Source organism: Myxine glutinosa, chromosome 10, assembly GCF_964187855.1.
Source record: "Myxine glutinosa chromosome 10, kmMyxGlut1.1, whole genome shotgun sequence".
Lineage (NCBI taxonomy): Eukaryota > Metazoa > Chordata > Myxini > Myxiniformes > Myxinidae > Myxine > Myxine glutinosa.
Window position 1 is genome coordinate 18,387,957 of NC_136270.1, and position 20,796 is coordinate 18,408,752.

The 20,796-nt window shown below is 42.1% G+C and overlaps 1 protein-coding gene across 1 annotated transcript in view; it reads left to right on the top strand.

The window, feature by feature from the left end:
• Window positions 1-4,304: 4,304 nt before the first annotated feature.
• LOC137433476 (uncharacterized) overlaps window positions 4,305-20,796 on the top strand; it is a 45,208-nt gene continuing 28,716 nt past the window's right edge. The window contains exons 1-4 of the mRNA XM_078785171.1: window positions 4,305-4,707; window positions 14,501-14,620; window positions 19,834-19,956; window positions 20,560-20,793. Coding sequence (XP_078641297.1) covers window positions 4,305-4,707; window positions 14,501-14,620; window positions 19,834-19,956; window positions 20,560-20,793 — 880 coding nt within the window. The remainder of the gene's footprint in view (window positions 4,708-14,500; window positions 14,621-19,833; window positions 19,957-20,559; window positions 20,794-20,796) is intronic.

The window sequence follows — 20,796 nt, forward strand, 5'->3', positions numbered from 1 at the left end:
CACACTCTCCCGTTACACCCTCTGTAACACTCACCACAGGCGTGCATTCTCCTTCACTCTTGACAGCGCACTCTTTCCCCATGCACCTGTCCGTTACACACCTTTCTCGCGCACACTCTCCCGTTACATCCTCTGTAACACTCACCACAGGCGTGCATTCTCCCTTTACACCCTCCGTAACACTCCTCACTACGCGATTCCATGTGCTCCCTCGCACACGTGCTACGACCGACTCACTCTCGCCAGCACCCTCACTCCTTGGCACACACTTTTTCCTCACACACCCCAGAGTCGGACTTTCTCGCACACCTCCTTTTTCGCACACCAGACCTGTCGCACACTTCACCAACGGCCTCTCACGAACACCCGGGTCCATCTCGACCCCCAAGCTTCTTAAATCACCTGGCGCATCATAACCACGACCATATTGGTCACCACTTACACCGGGTCTTCTTCCTCTTCGCTTTTCCTCCATCACCTGCGAATCCCTCATCCGGTTAATGAGCACATCATCACGATCCAAACACAGACTTTGGACCAATTCTTTTATTTCCTCTTTTATCTCTTTCTTATCCCCTCTCCGTCGCTTCTTAATTTCGCTTACCCCTTCTTCCACTTCTTCTAATTTCTGCTTCACCTCTTTTATTTCCCGGTACGTCTCCTCAAGCTCGTCCTCTAAGGCTACCTTGACCGTTTCCATGTGCGTCCTCACCTGCCGGTCCTTCGTCTCCATTACCTCTATCACTTCATCCAACCTCGTTGTCAGTCCCTCACGTACCATCTGACATTCCCTCTTCGTCGCTACCAAGTCATTTTTTAGGTCATTTTGTGTCGCTTTTAACCCTCCTAATACCGCAGTGTTCCTTTGAACCTGCTCCGTTAGTCCTTTTTGTCCCTCCGTCAGCTGTTCCACCTCCTGCGTCAGGTCCTCTATGCCCCCTTGCAATTTTACAGTCCCCTTTCTCACCTCCTTCTCCATGTGCTCCTTACAGTGCCTCACCTCCTCGCGCACTCCTCCGACCTCCTCACTCACTCCTCTTCTGATCTCCTCTCCCATCACTTGCATCTCCTGCCCAGATGCCACCCTCATCTGCTCCATTTCCTCCCTGTGAGCATCCAGTTTAGTTTCTACCCCCATTCTAACCCCCTCTATCTGCTGCCCCATTTGTTTAACTTCCCTTTCCGCTTGGTCCCTCATGTCCCTCAATTTGCCTTCCATACTGTTTTCTAACCCCTCTAACCCCTTTTGCATCCCTTCCATTTGATTCTCTTGAGCGGCCATTCTGTTTTCTACCCCCATTAACCCATTTCTCACCTCTTTTATCCCGTTGTCTAACCCCTCAAAATTATTGTCTAACTTCCCAAATTTCTTGTCTAACTCCTCAAAATTATTGTCTAACTTCCCAAATTTCTTATCTAATCCCTTAAAATTATTGTCTAATCCCTCACCGGTACCCCTCGCTTCGTCCCTCATTACCCCCATTTGGCCCATAAGGGCCCCCATCATTCTGTTTTCCATTTCTTCATTATTCTTGTCCATAAGGGCCTTCATTTGTATTAAAAACAGGTTCAAATCCACCGGTGGCGCTACCACGGTCGCGGGCGTGGTCGCCGTGGCCATGTGCGAGGCGCCATTTTGCGCGCCCGCAACCTCGTGCGCGACGACGCTATTTTGCGACCCTGCCACCCTCACTGCTTCGCTCTCCTCATGTCCCTCATTTTGGTCCTGGATCGACCCTGCCTCACTCTCCTCTACCGGAACCCAGCCGTCTTGGTCTGCCATAGCGCGACTTTCAAAATTCGGTTTTTTTTTTTTTTTTTTGTAAAACACAATCAAATTTCGCTGTTATAATTTCGAGCGCGTGAAACGCGCTCCGGGACCGATCCCACTTCCCGACACCAAATGTTACAGACGCGGTTTTGGATGTTAGTTTACCGAGCGGTTTGGTATGACCGCGTCTGCACAGTTTACCCGATTACACTCGAACGTTGACTAAGTCGCGCTATGCTAAATCAATGAAGGAAAGGACACAACGGCTGGGTTAAATGACACGACACCAGGGGTACAGTTCTCAAGACCTCCGGAGGAGGTTATAATATGGATTTGCAGAACGTTTAGATTACACTGACAAGAGGTACAGCATAGAAAGGTGGGCACTTAAACACGGTCTTATCTTAGCCCCGACAGACCACAGATAAACGGGACAAGACTGACTCACACAGGGATTGATGGCAGGGGAGGGCAGGCAGTCGATGGCTCAAGGTGCACCTTGGCTCAGGGGCAGGATCCACACGGTCCGGTCCAGATATGCGGGGAGGTATCGTCGCGCTGGAGGTGGCGTCTGTTTCTCCTCAAGCTGGGGGCGCATCTGACGTCACCTCCGGTAAGTGGCTGCGTATATCCAGCGGGGAGTGACACGCCCTCGGCTCGTTAGCTCCGCCCCAGATGGAATCGGCCCGCCGCTTCTTATTGGGTGCGGGGGGGTTACCGGGCTCCGCCCTTGACGAGGAGCTGACAGCCCCTTCGTGGTAACCCCGTCGGAGCACATGGGCAATGGCGGCTAACCAAGCCGGAGTGAGGACGCCCACTCCCCGCACCGCCGTCGCGCCGCCCCCGCTGTGGTTGTAGTTCCATGAGATGATGGGAGGATGCGGAGATGAGGTTGTGGGGAGGTATTGGGAGGTCCTAAACTCACTACTGGTGCCATACAATCACATTCTGGTGCAACGAAGAGTCAGAATTAATGGAAACGAGTCCTTAACTGACATAGACTAAGAATAACTAGCAAGATGTCCTATAGTTGTCTACGTGAGATGCGGTGAACCTGGGCACGACATTTAATGGGGGAAAAAGGGGAAGGTCGGGGCTACAGAGTGTTGTTTACAGACAATGGGACTAGGGAATGGGGGATTGGGGATAGTTGGGGAGTATTGGGGAAATAGGGGAATATTTACAAGCGGATATGGATGGAGGCCAAATCCCATATCCGCAACAATACACTGCACTAATTATCTCACACTTTTGCTGCAAGCTAAGGCCAAATGCAAATGGATCCTGAGTTGTTTTGAAATTAACCATATCATGGACCATGATATGTTGTTAACCAATGTTAACTACGACACTTAGACAAATTCAAAAAAAAAAAACCCCAAAAAACCTACCTTACAGACACACTAGTGATGTGTTTACTTATAAGATGTTCTTGATATGCCATAAATTATCTACAGATGCTTTAATAATGATTTATGTCCGTTTACAAGCTATACCCAACTACCAACTACAATATGATTACAGCACCACACATAAATGTATGCACACGGGACGACAACTTACCTGGCACATAAAGCACACCGAATAGTGGACATGCCAAGTGCTTTTTGACTTCGTCATGATGCAAAGGTCCCCTTTGGCATGGAAGTTCCTTAGGACCATAGGAACAAAATTATCCAAAGACACAAGTTGTATCTTAAAATCCAAGATGGCTGCCATCGGCCATCTTGGAAAACATGGCTGACCCATAGCCCAGGAAGCATTTGTCATATACACTATTATGATACATGTTTCCCAGCTAATTTGAGGTCACCTAACTCATTTCTGACATCACTTCTGCATTGTGGATGCTTTTAAAGGTAAAGTCAGGTAAATTAAACATAAATTCGACATTTAAATAAAATTAATGACAACAGGCTTTAGGGGTACTTTGATAACATTTTATTTATGAGAAAGGAAATTCGACTTTCTCATTCAAATTAGAGTTTCTCATGCTGATTTTTGCTGCAAATGACGCATTACTTACATATGTTTCTATGTTTCAGATTCAAAGTGAATAATCCAAAATAAATACTGGCAACTGTAAAACCAGGCCTGCTGGTCAGAGTTCTGGACATGGACACTCGTGACTGGAGCTTATGTTACATATGTCAATCAGACAAAAGACATAAACCAACTATGGATCCCTCATCATCTGTGAAATTGAGAAACAACCCTGAAAGACTTTCAGCCACTTACAAATACGTTGTGGACAATATCCAGGAACTTAAGGAATTAGGTGAACTGCCTGATGTTGTAGTTGTAGATAACATTGGTGGTTCATGGAAGTTCATGGAAGTCGCTAGCAATGGCTCACTTGATGACCCTCTATGACAAGCGCCTTGCTGCTCTCGGTTTTCCGGACATCAAATGTAATACAACACTTGCCTTAGAGAGGATATTGAGCGCATGATTCCTGACATCAAGGCAGTAAAAATGAACCGTTGCTGGTCTCTTTTTTTTCGACGATGATCTATCCAGAGTTATAGCTGATATGAAAGACAATACATCAACTGAAGTCTCCACCCTCCACAAAGCAGCCAAGATCCTCTGGCGAGATTATCTCCACATGAAGCAGGCTTTCAAAGGCTCCTTCTTAACCTCATGTGAAACTGAATCCATCGCACCCACGATGAAATCATTTTTGCACACGCTTCTTGATGGACCAGGAATCGACCAGCCACCTCCTGGATCTGAGAAGTCCAAGGTTGTAACATCCATTTGGCAGCAGATCATCTTCAACTCTGTTGGACACAGATCCAAGAAACCTGACAGTGTTCCACGTCACATCAGGGATAGGAAAACACCAGCTTCACTGTATATGGCTATGAAAGTTCATCTTCAAACTAGCCGTAAATCTCTAATCAATGATATGCATCAAAGAGGACATGCATCTCGTACGACCGTTTGAGAGTGCTGAGTACAGACATCGCAAATTCAGTCATTGCTCACTGGGAGCAGGTTGGTGTGGTGGTGCCTCCTCAGGCTGTCAAGCACGTTTTCACCACAACATTGATCACAACCCAATTCTTTCTCTTGTGACTTCAGAGTGGACACGTGTGTGGTAATACGCTCAACAAAGCTCCAGCTCCAGTCTCTCCAAAGGAATGGGGATGGCAGCAAGAATCACCCGACTCTGTGCCAACTCCAGTCTACACCACAACTCCCACCATTTCATGAAACTTGCCACAGCTTGCCATTTCCCAGTGTAAGACAGACTGTAGGGTTCCTTGTAAATGCTGCGTGCAGGGGCAGCCAAGCATGTTTCTCTGTAGCTATCAACGTTCATGCTCCAACACTGGTACGATGCGTGAGGTACAGACAGATGAGGAATTAGGTTAGTTAGATAGTTAGTTAGATAGAAGACTTAGCTGAATGTTAGAAAGTTAGATAGTTAGATAGAGGACTTAGCTGAATGTTAGAAACTTAGATAGTTAGAAAAACGGTAGATAGAGGACTTAGCTGAATGTTAGAAAGTTAGATAGTTAGATAGAGGACTTAGCTGAATGTTAGAAAGTTAGATAGTTAGATAGAGGACTTAGCTGAATGTTAGAAAGTTAGATAGTTAGATAGAGGACTTAGCTGAATGTTAGAAAGTTAGATAGTCAGAAAGACGTTAGATAGAGGACTTAGTTGAATGTTAGAAAGTTAGATAGTCAGAAAGACGTTAGATAGAGGACTTAGTTGAATGTTAGAAAGTTAGATCGTTAGATGGAGGACTCAGCTGAATGTTAGAAAGTTAGATCGTTAGAAAGACTTTAGATAGAGGACTTAGCTGAATGTTAGATAGTTAGATAGAGGACTTAGCTGAATGTTAGAAAGTTAGATAGTTAGATAGAGGACTTAGCTGAATGTTAGAAAGACGTTAGATAGAGGACTTAGTTGAATGTTAGAAAGTTAGATAGTCAGAAAGACGTTAGATAGAGGACTTAGTTGAATGTTAGAAAGTTAGATCGTTAGATAGAGGACTTAGCTGAATGTTAGAAAGTTAGATAGTCAGAAAGACGTTAGATAGAGGACTTAGCTGAATGTTAGAAAGTTAGATAGTTAGATAGAGGACTTAGCTGAATGTTAGAAAGTTAGATAGTTAGATAGAGGACTTAGCTGAATGTTAGAAAGTTAGATAGTTAGAAAGACATTAGATAGAGGACTTAGCTGAATGTTAGAAAGTTAGATAGTTAGATAGAGGACTTAGCTGAATGTTAGAAAGTTAGATAGTTAGAAAGACATTAGATAGAGGACTTAGCTGAATGTTAGAAAGTTAGATAGTTAGAAAGACGTTAGATAGAGGACTTAGCTGAATGTTAGAAAGTTAGATAGTTAGAAAGACGTTAGATAAAGGACTTAGCTGAATGTTAGAAAGTTAGATAGTCAGAAAGACGTTAGATAGAGGACTTAGCTGAATGTTAGAAAGTTACATAGTTAGAGAGATGTTAGACAGAGGACTTAGTTGAATGTTAGAAAGTTAGATAGTTAGAAAGACGTTGGATAGAGGACTTAGCTGAATGTTAGAAAGTTAGATAGTTAGAAAGACGTTAGATAGAGGACTTAGCTGAATGTTAGGAAGTTAGATAGTTAGAAAGACGTTAGATAGAGGGCTTAGCTGAATGTTAGAAAGTTAGATAGTTAGAAAAACGTTAGATAGAGGACTTAGCTGAATGTTAGATAGTTAGATAGTTAGAAAGACGTTAGATAGAGGACTTAGCTGAATGTTAGAAAGTTAGATAGTTAGATAGAGGACTTAGCTGAATGTTAGAAAGTTAGATAGTTAGATAGAGGACTTAGCTGAATGTTAGAAAGTTAGATAGTTAGATAGAGGACTTAGCTGAATGTTAGAAAGTTAGATAGTTAGAAAGACGTTAGATAGAGGACTTAGCTGAATGTTAGAAAGTTAGATAGTTAGATAGAGGACTTAGCTGAATGTTAGAAAGTTAGATAGTTAGATAGAGGACTTAGCTGAATGTTAGAAAGTTAGATAGTTAGATAGAGGACTTAGCTGAATGTGAGAAAGTTAGATAGTTAGATAGAGGACTTAGCTGAATGTTAGAAAGTTAGATAGTTAGATAGAGGACTTAGCTGAATGTTAGAAAGTTAGATAGTTAGAAAGACGTTAGATAAAGGACTTAGCTGAATGTTAGAAAGTTACATAGTTAGAAAGACGTTAGATAGAGGACTTAGCTGAATGTTAGAAAGTTAGATAGGTAGATGGAGGACTTAGCTGAGTGTTAGAAAGTTAGATAGTTAGAAAGACGTTATATAGAGGACTTAGCTGAATGTTAGTAAGTGAGATAGTTAGAAAGACGTTAGATAGAGGACTTAGCTGAATGTTAGAAAGTTAGATAGTTAGAAAAACGTTAGATGGAGGACTTAGCTGAATGTTAGAAAGTTAGATAGTTAGATAGAGGACTTAGCTGGATGTTAGAAAGTTAGATAGTTAGAAAGACATTAGATAGAGGACTTAGCTGAATGTTAGAAAGTTAGATAGTTAGAAAGACATTAGATAGAGGACTTAGCTGAATATTAGAAAGTTACATAGTTAGATAGAGGACTTAGCTGAATGTTAGAAAGTTAGATAGTTAGAAAGACATTAGATAGAGGACTTAGCTGAATGTTAGAAAGTTAGATAGTTAGAAAGACATTAGATAGAGGACTTAGCTGAATATTAGAAAGTTAGATAGTTAGATAGAGGACTTAGCTGAATGTTAGAAAGTTAGATAGTTAGAAAGACATTAGATAGAGGACTTAGCTGAATCTTAGAAAGTTAGATAGTTAGATAGAGGACTTAGCTGAATGTTAGAAAGTTAGATAGTTAGAAAGACATTAGATAGAGGACTTAGCTGAATGTTAGAAAGTTAGATAGTTAGAAAGACATTAGATAGAGGACTTAGCTGAATATTAGAAAGTTAGATAGTTAGATAGAGGACTTAGCTGAATGTTAGAAAGTTAGATAGTTAGAAAGACGTTAGATAGAGGACTTAGCTGAATGTTAGAAAGTCAGATAGTTAGATAGAGGACTTAGCTGAATGTTAGAAAGTTAGATAGTTAGAAAGACATTAGATAGAGGACTTAGCTGAATATTAGAAAGTTAGATAGTTAGATAGACATTAGATAGAGGACTTAGCTGAATATTAGAAAGTTAGATAGATAGATAGAGGACTTAGCTGAATGTTAGAAAGTTAGATAGTTAGAAAGACATTAGATAGAGGACTTAGCTGAATGTTAGAAAGTTAGATAGTTAGAAAGACATTAGATAGAGGACTTAGCTGAATATTAGAAAGTTAGATAGTTAGATAGACATTAGATAGAGGACTTAGCTGAATATTAGAAAGTTAGATAGATAGATAGAGGACTTAGCTGAATGTTAGAAAGTTAGATAGTTAGAAAGACATTAGATAGAGGACTTAGCTGAATGTTAGAAAGTTAGATAGTTAGATAGACATTAGATAGAGGACTTAGCTGAATGTTAGAAAGTTAGATAGTTTGAAAGACATTAGATAGAGGACTTAGCTGAATATTAGAAAGTTAGATAGTTAGATAGAGGACTTAGCTGAATGTTAGAAAGTTAGATAGTTAGAAAGACATTAGATAGAGGGCTTAGCTGAATGTTAGAAAGTTAGATAGTCAGAAAGACATTAGATAGAGGACTTAGCTGAATATTAGAAAGTTAGATAGATAGATAGATAGAGGACTTAGCTGAATGTTAGAAAGTTAGATAGTTAGAAAGACGTTAGATCGAGGACGTAGCTGAATGTTAGAAAGTTAGATAGTTAGAAAGACGTTAGATCGACGACTTAGCTGAATGTTAGAAAGTTAGATAGTTAGAAAGACGTTAGATAGAGGACTTATCTGAATGTTACATTGTTAGATAGAGGACTTAGCTGAATGTTAGAAAGTTAGATAGTTAGAAAGACGTTAGATAGAGGACTTAGCTGAATGTTAGAAAGTTATATAGTTAGAAAGACGTTAGATATGGGACTTAGCTGAATGTTAGAAAGTTAGATAGTTAGAAAGACGTTAGATAGAGGATTTAGCTGAACGAAATAATGTCATGAATCTGCTTACACTGTTACTACATTGTGTGATTGTATATTTCATTTGGCTCGTTATTGGTCGAGTATACTATGTCCCGATTGTACTATTTAGATATACCATGAGGAACAATCTTGTTACCTCAAATGACCTGACCAAACATTGTGTTCTGTATGTGAAAACCAATAAATAATATTATTAAACCAATAAATATTGTTATAATTTGAATTTATTTTCCCCAATTTGACCTTTAAATGCATCCGAAATGCAGAAGTGATACCGGAAATGAGTTAGATGACCTCAAATTAGCTGGGAAACATGCATCATAATAGTGTGTATGACAAATGCATCCTGGGCTATGGGTTAGCCATGTTTTCCAAGATGGCTGACAGCGGCCATCTTGGATTTTAAGATATAACTTGTGTCTTTGGATAATTTTGCTCCTAGGGCACTAAGGAACTTTTATGCCAAAGGGGACCTTCGCATCATGACTTGAAGTCAACACCCTATTTTTAGCACTTAACATGTCCACTAGAAGTCAGAATCCATTTCTGATGAATAACTTTATTTTCCCAAAATCTTGTTCTTCCGGCATCTACAAGGAAACGACACATTTTGAAATCCATCTGTGATCGATTGGTACTTCCAATGGCTCAGCATCTTGTCGCTTAAAAAACTAGAACGCCACTCAGTAGAGTGCATACTCCCGCCGTGGGTCAAGTTGGAATAGTACGATTTCACAAAAGTTTGAGGGAGTAGTTCAGTGACAACACAAGACAAGACAACACAAGACAGACACTGCACAGATATATATTTAGTATAGAAGATAATGTAAAAAAAAAACAAGGCAATTTCACTTACATTTTCGGATTCAGCGTTCAATTCTATATAAGTGAGTGTATTTTGAGGCATGTGTGACTTCAAATAAAATTGTAAGCCAGGAAAACGTTCATTTCATTCCTTGGGGATACAACATGTAAAACTGGCCCAAAGGTGAAAACAAAACTCATTCATTTTAAGTCGTACCACGGACGTATATTTAAAAAATACTTATTTTTTATATACGTCTGAGTCGTACAAGCTAATGCGACCACTCATTCTTCTGGGAAGAATCCCGTGCACATGCTTGTCACACTTATAGCCGGCGAAGCCGTTGTTGTGAATGAACGCGTACGTATTATGTTGAAAAGCCAGATTTTGCTGGATCCTTTGAGAATTTCGAAGCTTTGACGCACCAAATCTCTCCATGGAGGCCGCCATCTTGCGAATGCGGAAGTATGCATAAAAAATTGCGAAAAAGTTTAATGGGAGATTGTTTCACCCGTCTTTGTTTGATTCACAATCTTATGCACCTCTAATTTGTAATTAAAATACTTTAAGACCAACCTCGTTCCCCGGGCCCGTGTGGGCCCTGGTTATCTTCAACGAAAATCGTCACCAAACACCGGAACCAATGAGATGCGAGCATTTGAAAAAATATTTCAAAAAAGCTTATTACGCGTTTCGGAAGCTGAAAACGGCGTCAAATATTCTAAAATTGACGAACAATTATTTTTTAGAAATCTCGCGGGCCGTAGGGGATCGTTTTTCACGGCTGGAAATATCCGAAGTTGAGACAGAATTCACCGAATTAATGAAGAAGTAAATTTTATAAATTTTAATCTCATCCAGAATGCAAATGGTGTCATTTTGAACTAAGTACGGTACCTACTACACCTACCTACTACCAACTACCTAACCTACTGATGCCATAGTGATTGGTAAAATAGTGGCAAGAGGCTTTGGCTTCGCCGGCTCATTGTGGCTTTACAGTCGAGTCATATTAGCTGCCAAAGCCGGTGTTGTGAATGAACACGTATTATGTTGAAAAGCCAGATTTTGCTGGATCCTTTGAGAATTTCGAAGCTTTGACGCACCAAATCGCTCCATGGAGGCCATCATCTTGCAGATTATTTATTTATTTATTTTTTGTATACTGAATCGGGGCTCGTGAAAGAGCTAACATTTATTTCACAAACAAATCAACCAGACAAACAAAATATATAAAAAGAGGGAGCGGAAGACAAGATGGGGAGAGAAGGGGAAGCACACAACCACAACATTTGAGAGCAGGGAGAAGTGTGGGAGGGAGAGGTATAAAAGGTATAAAGTATAACGGTATAAAAGTATAAAAGGTATAAAAGAGGTATAAAACACAAGGGGACCAAAGTTAGCGGGGGTAGAAAAGATCAAGGTTTTGGATGGGGGAGGATAAGAGATGGTGGTGAACAGCTGTTTTAAAGACCTAGAGGGTGGAGTGGGATTGAAGAGAGTGAGGGAGTTTGTTCCAGAGGTGGGAGAAAAGAGGAATGAAGGAGTGAAGGTGAGCAGAAAGTCTTGATTTTGGCAGTTTAACCATAAGAGGGTTGCAGGCAGATCTTGTGCGACCTGTAGGAATATTTGGGGGACAGAGCCCAGAGAGAGCTGGGGGGGGGGGGGGCAAGGCCAGAGAGGAGTCGGTAGAAGACGGAAAGACCACCAACCTGCCTGCGGTGAGTGAGTGAAAGGCCCTTGGAGTTAGCTTCATCGTGGGAGATTCCAATGATTCTGAACGCTTTGGTTTCAACAGCGTGAAGACGAGCTAGGTGTGAGGCAGGAGCACCAGACCAGAGGGGAGAGCAGTATTCCATAGAGCTGCGGATGAAAGCCTTGTATGTGGTGAGGAGCTCAGGTGTGCCAAGGAAGGACTTCGCACGACGGAGGATGCCCAGTCGGCGACTGGCTTTGGAGGCCAGATTTGAAATGTGGTTTTCCCAGGAAAGATCATGGCAAATAGTGAGACCCAAAAGCTTGAGTGACAGAACTTCTTGGAGAGGATTATTCAGAAAGTGGATGGGAGGGTTGTCCAGTCGGTCTTTTCGGAGAGACATCGTAAGAGTGTGAGATTTATCAGGATTGAAAGACATGTTCCATTTGTTTGCCCAGTCTGTGATTTTGTCCAGGTCTGCAGAGAGTGAGGAGGCTGCAGACTGCCGATCTGAGGGATGAGGAATGGAGCGACAGAGAGTAGAGTCGTCAGCAAAGAGATAGAGAGGATTTTCAAGAGAGTCAGAGAGATCATTGATGAAGACCAGAAAAAGCACAGGGCCCAGAACACTACCTTGGGGAACTCCAGCCTGAACAGGAAGAGGAGATGAGAGAAACCCATTCAGGGCCACACGTTGACTACGACCAGAGAGGAAGTCCGCCAGCCATGCATGGAGATTTCCATGGATACCAAAGGAGGAGAGTTTGGTGAGCAGAGCAGGGTGCCAGACCGTATCGAAGGCACGTGAAATGTCAAGGGAGACAGCTCTAATTTCCTGTTTGGCATTGAGGACCTCCATCCATTGTTGAGAAAGCAGAAGCAGCATGCCCAGAGTAGAGTGACCAGGTCTGAAACCAAATTGATGATCAGAGATCAAGCCATTGGAGAAGAGGAAAGATTTCATATCTGAAGCAATGATGGATTCCATGACTTTGCTGATAATTGGGAGAAGGCTGATTGGTCTGTAGTTGCTAGGATCTGTTTTTGCACCTTTTTTGTGCAAAGCAGTGATGTTGGCTGATTTCCAAGCAGATGGCAGATGACCTTGAACAAAAGAGAGGGTGAAGAGAACAGAAAGAGGGAGTGAAAGAGCAGAAGAACATGATTTTAGGACCCGTGGGCTGATGCCGTCAGGACCAGTTTCAGAATCAGAGTCGAGGGTTGACAGAAACTTTTCCACCTTGTCAGGAGGAAAGGACACAGAGTCCAGGAGCAGCTGGGTACGACTGGGTACGGTCGACTTCGACTGGGTACGGTCGACTTCTGAGCATGCGGAAGTATGCATAAACAATTGCGAAAAAGTTCAATAGAGGCTTTGGCTTCGCCGGCTCATTGCGGCTTTGCAGTAGGGTCATATTAAGTCACCTAAGCCTTTATAAGTTCATCAAATACTGACACCGTGATTGACATTCGCTGTGGTAAATGTTGATATCTCTTCTGAGGTAAAAAAAACAAAAAAAAAAAAACAGTTTTAAAGCATTATATGTATCAAACGATACATTTTATGAAACGGGGAAACCAAATACACACTTTGGTGGTTTTAAAATGACAGAATATGTCTTTATTAGAAAAAAAAAATGAACATTGAAGACGACGCTGCTAAAAAAAATACACCACTCTAACGCATAACCGCGAGTTTAAACGACATTTACAACAAATATGAAAACTATTTTCATATCACAATGTTAAATATAGAATATATAGAAGACAATGTTAAAAAAAAATGAGCCCTGTCTTCCAATGGTAAACAAGCCTTCAAAAAATTCCTGGATCCGGAATAATATCCTGAGCTTCACCAAAAAATAATCAATTCTTCCTTATCTCAAGGGCAATCATCCCACCAACTTTCATCCAAATCCGTTCAGAACTTTTCCAGATATCTTGTATACACACACACACACACACACACACACACACACACACACACACACACACACACACGGACACGGACACACACACACACACACACGGACGGACACGATCGAATGCATTACTCTCTGGCGGGAGTAATAATGGTCAGCTATCTTGTTCTCATTGAATGAGCAATTGACGGATGCAAAATGGCACCCATGACCCACATGACCAGAAATTTCCAGGATGTGCCATGTCATGACTCCCAGTATATTCCAGGTCAGAGTTCCCCCTCCCCACAAATGTAGTTCATAGTGTCTCCATGTGTGGTCCCTGGGCCCCATGTAGGGCAAGGCAGGAATTTGTAATTTGTTCATAGTGGTGGCAATAACTCAACTCTCCAGGAAGTACACCATGGGATCTTTAGCATCTACCAATGAAAGACGGCAGACAGAACGCCCGTTTAAGGTCCATCCGAGGAACGAGGTACATACGTTGATGAATCACCCTGCCTGTGAAACACTGGGATGCCATTTTATAGTTTTGTTGGGATTCAAACCCACACTAGACAGCTTGGAGGCGAGTATGCTTTTCTGAACATTTCCACTTCTCTTTTTTTTCCACATATAGTTCCACTTTTCTGAAATACCGACTTCTTTCCTGGAAGTAGCAGTGTCAATGTGGTTTTTTGGGGGTTTTTTTTTTAAACCTCTCCCAACCCCACCTCCCCCCCTTCCCACGCCTCCTCCCCCAAAGCCCTCTACCTTCCACAGATCTCCCGATGTCCTTGCGCTCAAATGTTGTCCTTGTGTGCATCCCCCTCTCTCCCCATCTCGTCTCCCGCTCCCTTTATTTCGTCTTAAGTGTCCGTTTTTTTTTTTGTTTTTTTTTTGTCATTAATGTTAGCTCTTATACGAGCCTCGATCTTGTATACAAACAAATATATATAATAATGCATTCCTCTAGGCCAGTCTTGGGTATCCTGCCAGCTCTGATCACATTCTCTTATTCCTTATGAATCCTATTTCATCAAGCGTATTTCTGTAAAATGTACTTGGTATACCCAAGTATTCCTTTTTCATTCATCACTTTGCCATTGCCTTCCCAGCAGTTAGTCAGGGTAGGAATTTGTAATTTGTTCATGCATCTCCACTTCCATCATTTGTTCCCACCTTTCACGCACTTCGCCTGCCCCCCCCCCCCCCCCCGAAGCTGTTTTATAATTCTCTTTCTCTCATCACCAGCTGCCTCATCAAGCTGTGATCCCACCCAGTTGGCTTGTGCAAACGGGCGCTGTGTACCCGTCGCCTGGCGCTGTGACCGGGATGATGACTGCGGAGATGGGACGGATGAACGTCACTGTAGTATGTACATCCATCATACAAACTGATAATTTTTATACCGTGTGTTTTTAGCTATTCTCATTTCCAGCACAAAACATGAATGAATGGAGCCAGGTGTGACCCACAGGTTAAACTAACTGATGAGTATGCTCGATGGACACACAAAAATGTTGCTCTTGCTTTATAAGGACAATCAATATGGGATGTACATATTTTATCTTAACCTTAAATTCCAAATACATAGTACAAATGGAAACCCGTGTTCAAACTATACTTGTACATAATGAAGTTTGTTTCTTGTTTATAAATAAATGTGTCCAACATGAATTTGTTCAAATTGAGAAGACAGATGTGTTTGAGAGAATAAACAAATGTAGTTTATTTTGGTGAAATTATGAAAGTTCAGATGAATATGCTAAACATGCCATGCAGTGAGTGCTATTTAATGTTGCCATCTCAACCCATAAATAAATCCATGATGCCATCTCAAGAGAGATGGTGATGGCGACACTGAGATGGATGCGAGTGCTGGAAGCAGAAGTTAGGTTAGTTCAAGGGATGTACAAGGGAACGAAGGCAAGAGTTTTGGTTCATCCTGAGATGTCGGAGAAATTCAGTGTGAACATCGATTTGAGGCAGGGAAGCGCTCTCAGCCCACTCATGTTCATCATGGTGATGGAGCTGGCAAGCAGGGAGGTGAACATGCAAGGTAATTTGGGGAGGATGTTGTATGTGGACGATCTGACTGTCGTGGTGGGGATTAGGCGGGAGATGCAGGAAGTACTGGGGGAGTGGAAGAAGGTATTTGAGAAACATGGGCTGAAAATTATCATGGAGAATACTGTGGTGATGTGGGTTGGAAAGCAGAGGAAAGTAATAAACATCAGGATAAAGGAGAAGGAAATCGGACAAGGAAATAGGTTTGAGTATCTCGGGGGGGGTGGGGAACGGAGGGACAGTGACTGGGGATGGTAAGTTGGAGGCAGAGGTGTGGAGGAGGAGCCAGGTGGAGGAGTGGAATGCGTGGAGGAGTGTATGAAGTAATGGCATATTGAACTAGAACGGCACTCGGTAGAGAGCATACCTCCGCCAGGTGAACAGTTTACATTTTGTATCCCAGAGTAGACCAGAAAATCACAATACAGAATCACATTTAATCAAAATCATCCATCCACAACTTTTTGAGATATCCTGCTATGTATCGATTTTGGCCCGATCTCCCAATGGTGAAGAATCACTTTTAAAATTCTACTTGTCGGATCCGGAATTCAAAAGCGAATCGGTTCTTCCTTGTCACACGCACAACCTGTCCACCAGGTTTCGCCCAAATCCGTCCATAACTTTTTGAGACATATTTTTCACAAACAAACACAGACAGATAGACAGGGGTGAAAACATAACCTCCATCCACCTTTGGTGGCGGGGTAAAGATATCAAGTGAATTGAAAGGAAAGGTTCTGATGGTGCGCGTAATGCCAGCCGACCTTTATGGTCTGGAAATGGTGACACTGACAAAGAGACAAAACAGAGGCTGCAGGTTTTCGAGAACAACTGGGCGAGGAGCGTTGCGGGAGTGAAGAGGGTGGATAGAAGGAGAATGGATGAACTGAGGGAGGAGATTGATGTGTCGATGAGCTTGACTGGGAGATTGGTGAAATGCCGGCTGAGATGTGCTGGACACTTGGTGTGGACGAGGGAAGAGAGAATGGCAAAGATGGTGGATTGGTTGAGGGAACAAGGTAAGAGGAAAAGAGGTAGACCACGGTTGAGATGGGAATATGTGAATTGATGAAGGTACAAATATAGTTATTACAGTTAAACTACAAAAGTTCATATTTAAAGTGAAGGAAAATTGATTTTTACCTTTACTTCAGTGTGAAACTTTTCACCTTTTGTTGTCCACTAGTGTTGCGTAATCTGGTGGGTATCCTGAGAGGGCAACTGTGATGGACTCCTTCGGATGCTCGTCTGTTGGATGAGTTCGAAATTTACATTTGATGCAGTTCATGTCGGAAAAGGCGAATTCACAAAGATAGATAGGGCCAAATAGGGAAGCCATTTTCATAACTACGTTGCGGATGTTATTGTACTCTTCAGTATCCAAGAGACTCCAGAAGTTTGTGGCAGATTGCTTTGATTTCACTGTCGTTTTGAAGGCTGAAAATCACCATTTCCAAAGGGACACAATCAAGGTCAAACAGCTCATTAATTTCTTCAGAAATGTCACTAACATCAACTTCCATGAAGTGGTTTGAAGTGAACATCACACGGGGCTCCATCACCTCAAAATCATTAAATCTGTCGTTGAACTCTTTTCCGAGCGTGGTCAGGAAATCACCGTATTTGTCGATGTCCACAATTCCGACATCAACCTGTTTTTCTGCTAGCGTTTGGAACATAGAAGAAAAGTGTTACATATTTCCTTTTTTGGACATGATATATCAGAAGGTTAAGTTTCGACTTAAAAGTTTTCACTGCACTAATCATGTCGGAAATTGTCTTCCGTTTCCCTTGCGATCCACAGTTCAGGGCATTCAATTTATCTGTCATGTTGGAAATGCCAAATCAAGCAGCCACGCAATGTTCGATAATTTGGTGGTATCTTCGTTTATTGACTCCATGAAAACTTAAATATCTGGTAAAGTTTTTTTTTTTTTTTAAAATAAAGATTTTAAAAATCCATCCTTAATGTGAGCGACAAATTGGCGGGGGAAGGGGGGGAGGTGGGAAAGGGGTAGGGAGGAGGGGAAGGGGAGGTGGGATGTGAGGGGTTGATGGGAGAGGGGGGAGGAGGGAGGTGGTGAAGGGGGAAGGAGGGGAGGGGGCTGGGGGAGGGAGGGGCAGGCAGGAGAGGAATGGGGTTCATATATATGCTGGTGGGTGAATGGGGTGAATGTGGCGTTCATCACGTTTCTGAGGTAAGTGTGATGCCGATCAGGAAGAAAAAGAAGCCATCCTACCAACTTCATACACTTCCGGAATTGTTTGATTTATTTGTATTCAAATGTCTGGTGATTGTTTTTTTATTTATTTATGCGAATGTGTACTTGTGCATAACGGTCATTAATTTTAAAAGGCGTAGGCACTATTGAGGCAATGTTTTTTGTTTTTTTTTGGTTTTTTTTTTACTCCAAAAAAACGATCTTTTCTTTCTATTTTTTTTTTTTGCCTAAAACACTCCCAGGCACTCACTGATGAACCTCTGAAAGTTTGACGAAGATCCATTCAGCCATCTCTGAGAAAAATGGCGATACACACAGACGGACATCTCTCTTATATAGTAGATTACTCTGCAAACACCGAGTGAAAAGCATGGTTAAGCAATTGGTTCATGTCCGTCCTTTTGGCCATCTTATCAGTTTATGATCAACCAACAACTTTAAATCGAATGTTATGTTCTGTACATGAATCGGAACATGGATAGGAAGACACGTTTGCCATTTACCGTACTTTGGCTCTGAATTTGTCCCGACTGCACACATGCACAGTGAGGAGAGAGATAATATTTTTACTCTGTCTGCCTGCCTGGCAGTCAACCAAAATTGAAAATCATTCCAAACAGGAAACCTACTGTTTTTAAGGACACACACAACAGGCACGAACTAGAACGGGCACTCGGTAGAGCGCATACCTTCGCCGCAGCTACTGTTCTGTACTGTACTAAAATACGATTTTGACCTTTTCGTGACCTTGACCTTGACCTTTGACCCGATTGCTCCCAAAATCTAATCAAATGTGTCCCGTATAATAACCAATCATCCCACCAAATTTCATGCAATTCGGTTGAATACTTTTTGAGTTATGCGAATAACATACACACACACACACACACAGACATACAAATAAATACACAGCGATCAAAACATAACCTTCCGCTTTTGCGAAGGTAATAACTAATGTACATGGTGCTACATAGGGTGGTGTAATGGACACTGGGAAAACCCCAGAATTGATTTATTTATACGCTTTTAATCCTATTTGGACCTTTATTTAAATTGAATTATATACTTGAACTCTGTATAACACAATTTGCCTTAATAATACTCCCAAGAACCATGCTATATATCGATACACACAGTGACTTCAGAAAGTGTTCACACACTTTGACTTTTTTACATTTTGTTGTGTTACCGCCTGAATGTAAAATGTATCAAATTGAGATTTTTTTTTTTTGTCACTGATCTACACATAATACCCCATAATGTCACAGTAAGGGGGTTTTTTTTTTAAAAGAAGTTTTTACCAAATAATGAAAAATGAAAAGATGAAATATCTAACTTGCATAAATATTCAACCACCTGAGTCAGTACTTTCTAGAAGTGCCTCTGGCAGTGATTACAGCTTCGAGTCTTCTTAGGTATGTCTTTATCAACTTTGCACATCTGTATTTGGGGAGTTTCGCCCATTCTTCCTTGCAGATAATATGCTCAAGCTCTGTCAAGTTGTATGGGGAGCGTCAGTGAACAGCAATCTTCAAGTCTTTTCACAGATTCTCAATGGGATTCAAGTCTGGGCTTTGGCGGTGCCACTCAAGGACTTTCACGCTATTGTTCTAAAGCTATTTTAGTGTTGCTTTGGCTGTATGATTGGGATCATTGTCCTGTTGGAACGTAAATATTCGCCACAGTCTTTGGCCTTTTATACTCTAAAGCAGGTTCTCCTCAAGGATTTGCCTGTATTTGGCTCCATTCATTGTATCCTTACAAGTCTCCCAGTCCCTGCCACTGAAAAGCATCCCCATAGCATGATGCTGCCAGCCCTATGCTACAGGGTAAGGGTGGTGTTAGATGGGTGGTGAGGTGTGCTTTGTTTCCGCCAGACGTAGCACTTTGCATTCAGGACAAGGAATTCAATTTTCGTCTCATCAGACCACAGAATATTTCGCCTCATGCTCTTGTCACGTCTTTCACGTGCCTTTTTGCAAACTCCAAGCGCTGTCATATGACTTTTTCTTCGGAGTGGCTTCCGTCTGTCTACTCTCCCATAAAGCCTACATTTGTAAAGTGCTGCAGAGACTTGTCTTTCCAGCAGGTTCTCCCATCACAGTCAAGGAACTCTGTAGTTTTCCAATGTCAGTCACCAGTAACAGCACAGCAGTAACAGCACAATGTGAATTATAGAATCCACTATAGCTAGTAATGTACATAATTAATACTTGTGCGGTATAGTACTTGTACAGTGTTGATACTACTGTATTGTGTTGTGAAGAAAGTAATTATTACCTCTCTCCACAGTGCTACGGACCTGTGGTGAATCAGAGTTTACCTGCAGAGATGGAGATTGTGTCCCTGCCCACTGGATGTGTGATGGCCAATCAGATTGCGAGCATGGTGAAGATGAGAATGAAGTCACCTGTGGTAGGCCTTGACGCTATTAGACGAGCATTACCCTGATCAGCTTACACAGTCACAGGTTAATGATCGAATCTCCGATGCAGTCGTCGATGACCGTGCTTTTGGGTCTTTGAATGATGGTTTAGTTGAATGAGTTGGAAAAAAAAAAAAAAAAAAACACCGTTTAGAGGCCATTTTTCCCCGCAAAGCAGGGGTTGGCCTTTTCGGGGACCGTGGTTGTTGTTGTTTTTTGGTCCCCTTTTTGAAGCAATGTTTTACGGCCGGATGACCTTCCTGCCGCCAACCCTGTTTGTCGCCTTTTTACGATAAACAGGGAATTACCAGTGTACTGGTACTCAATTTGCCGACCTCGGAAGGATGACAGGCTGAGTCAACCCCCCTGGCGTTAATTCAGCGATCCACCGGGATTCGAACCCAGGATCCTTGGTATCCTAAGCTGGCACCCTAGCCGCTAGCCCAACACCAGGGACTAATTTGAATGATTGCTAATGATTGCAAATTGCAAATGTTGAATATGATTGCAAATTACACTTTATTCAAATGTACCATAATAAACAAATTCAAATCAGTTCTAGTATCTCATTTCCTGTTGCTCTTTCTTTCCAGATCTCAAAACGTGTCCTCCAAACTCCGTCCCGTGCTGGACAGAGGCTGCAGAGGAACCGGACGGACGAGATGAAGATGCAGAGGTAAGCAGCTGGATCTGGAACCTTGGATCCAGGAGTCGAATTCCGGGTACCAGAGGCCACTCGGTGAGGAGAGGTTTCCGCTGTTTGCCCTCTGCCTGGGTTTGTGATGGATTCAAAGATTGTTCAGACAGCTCTGATGAGGAAAGTTGTGGTG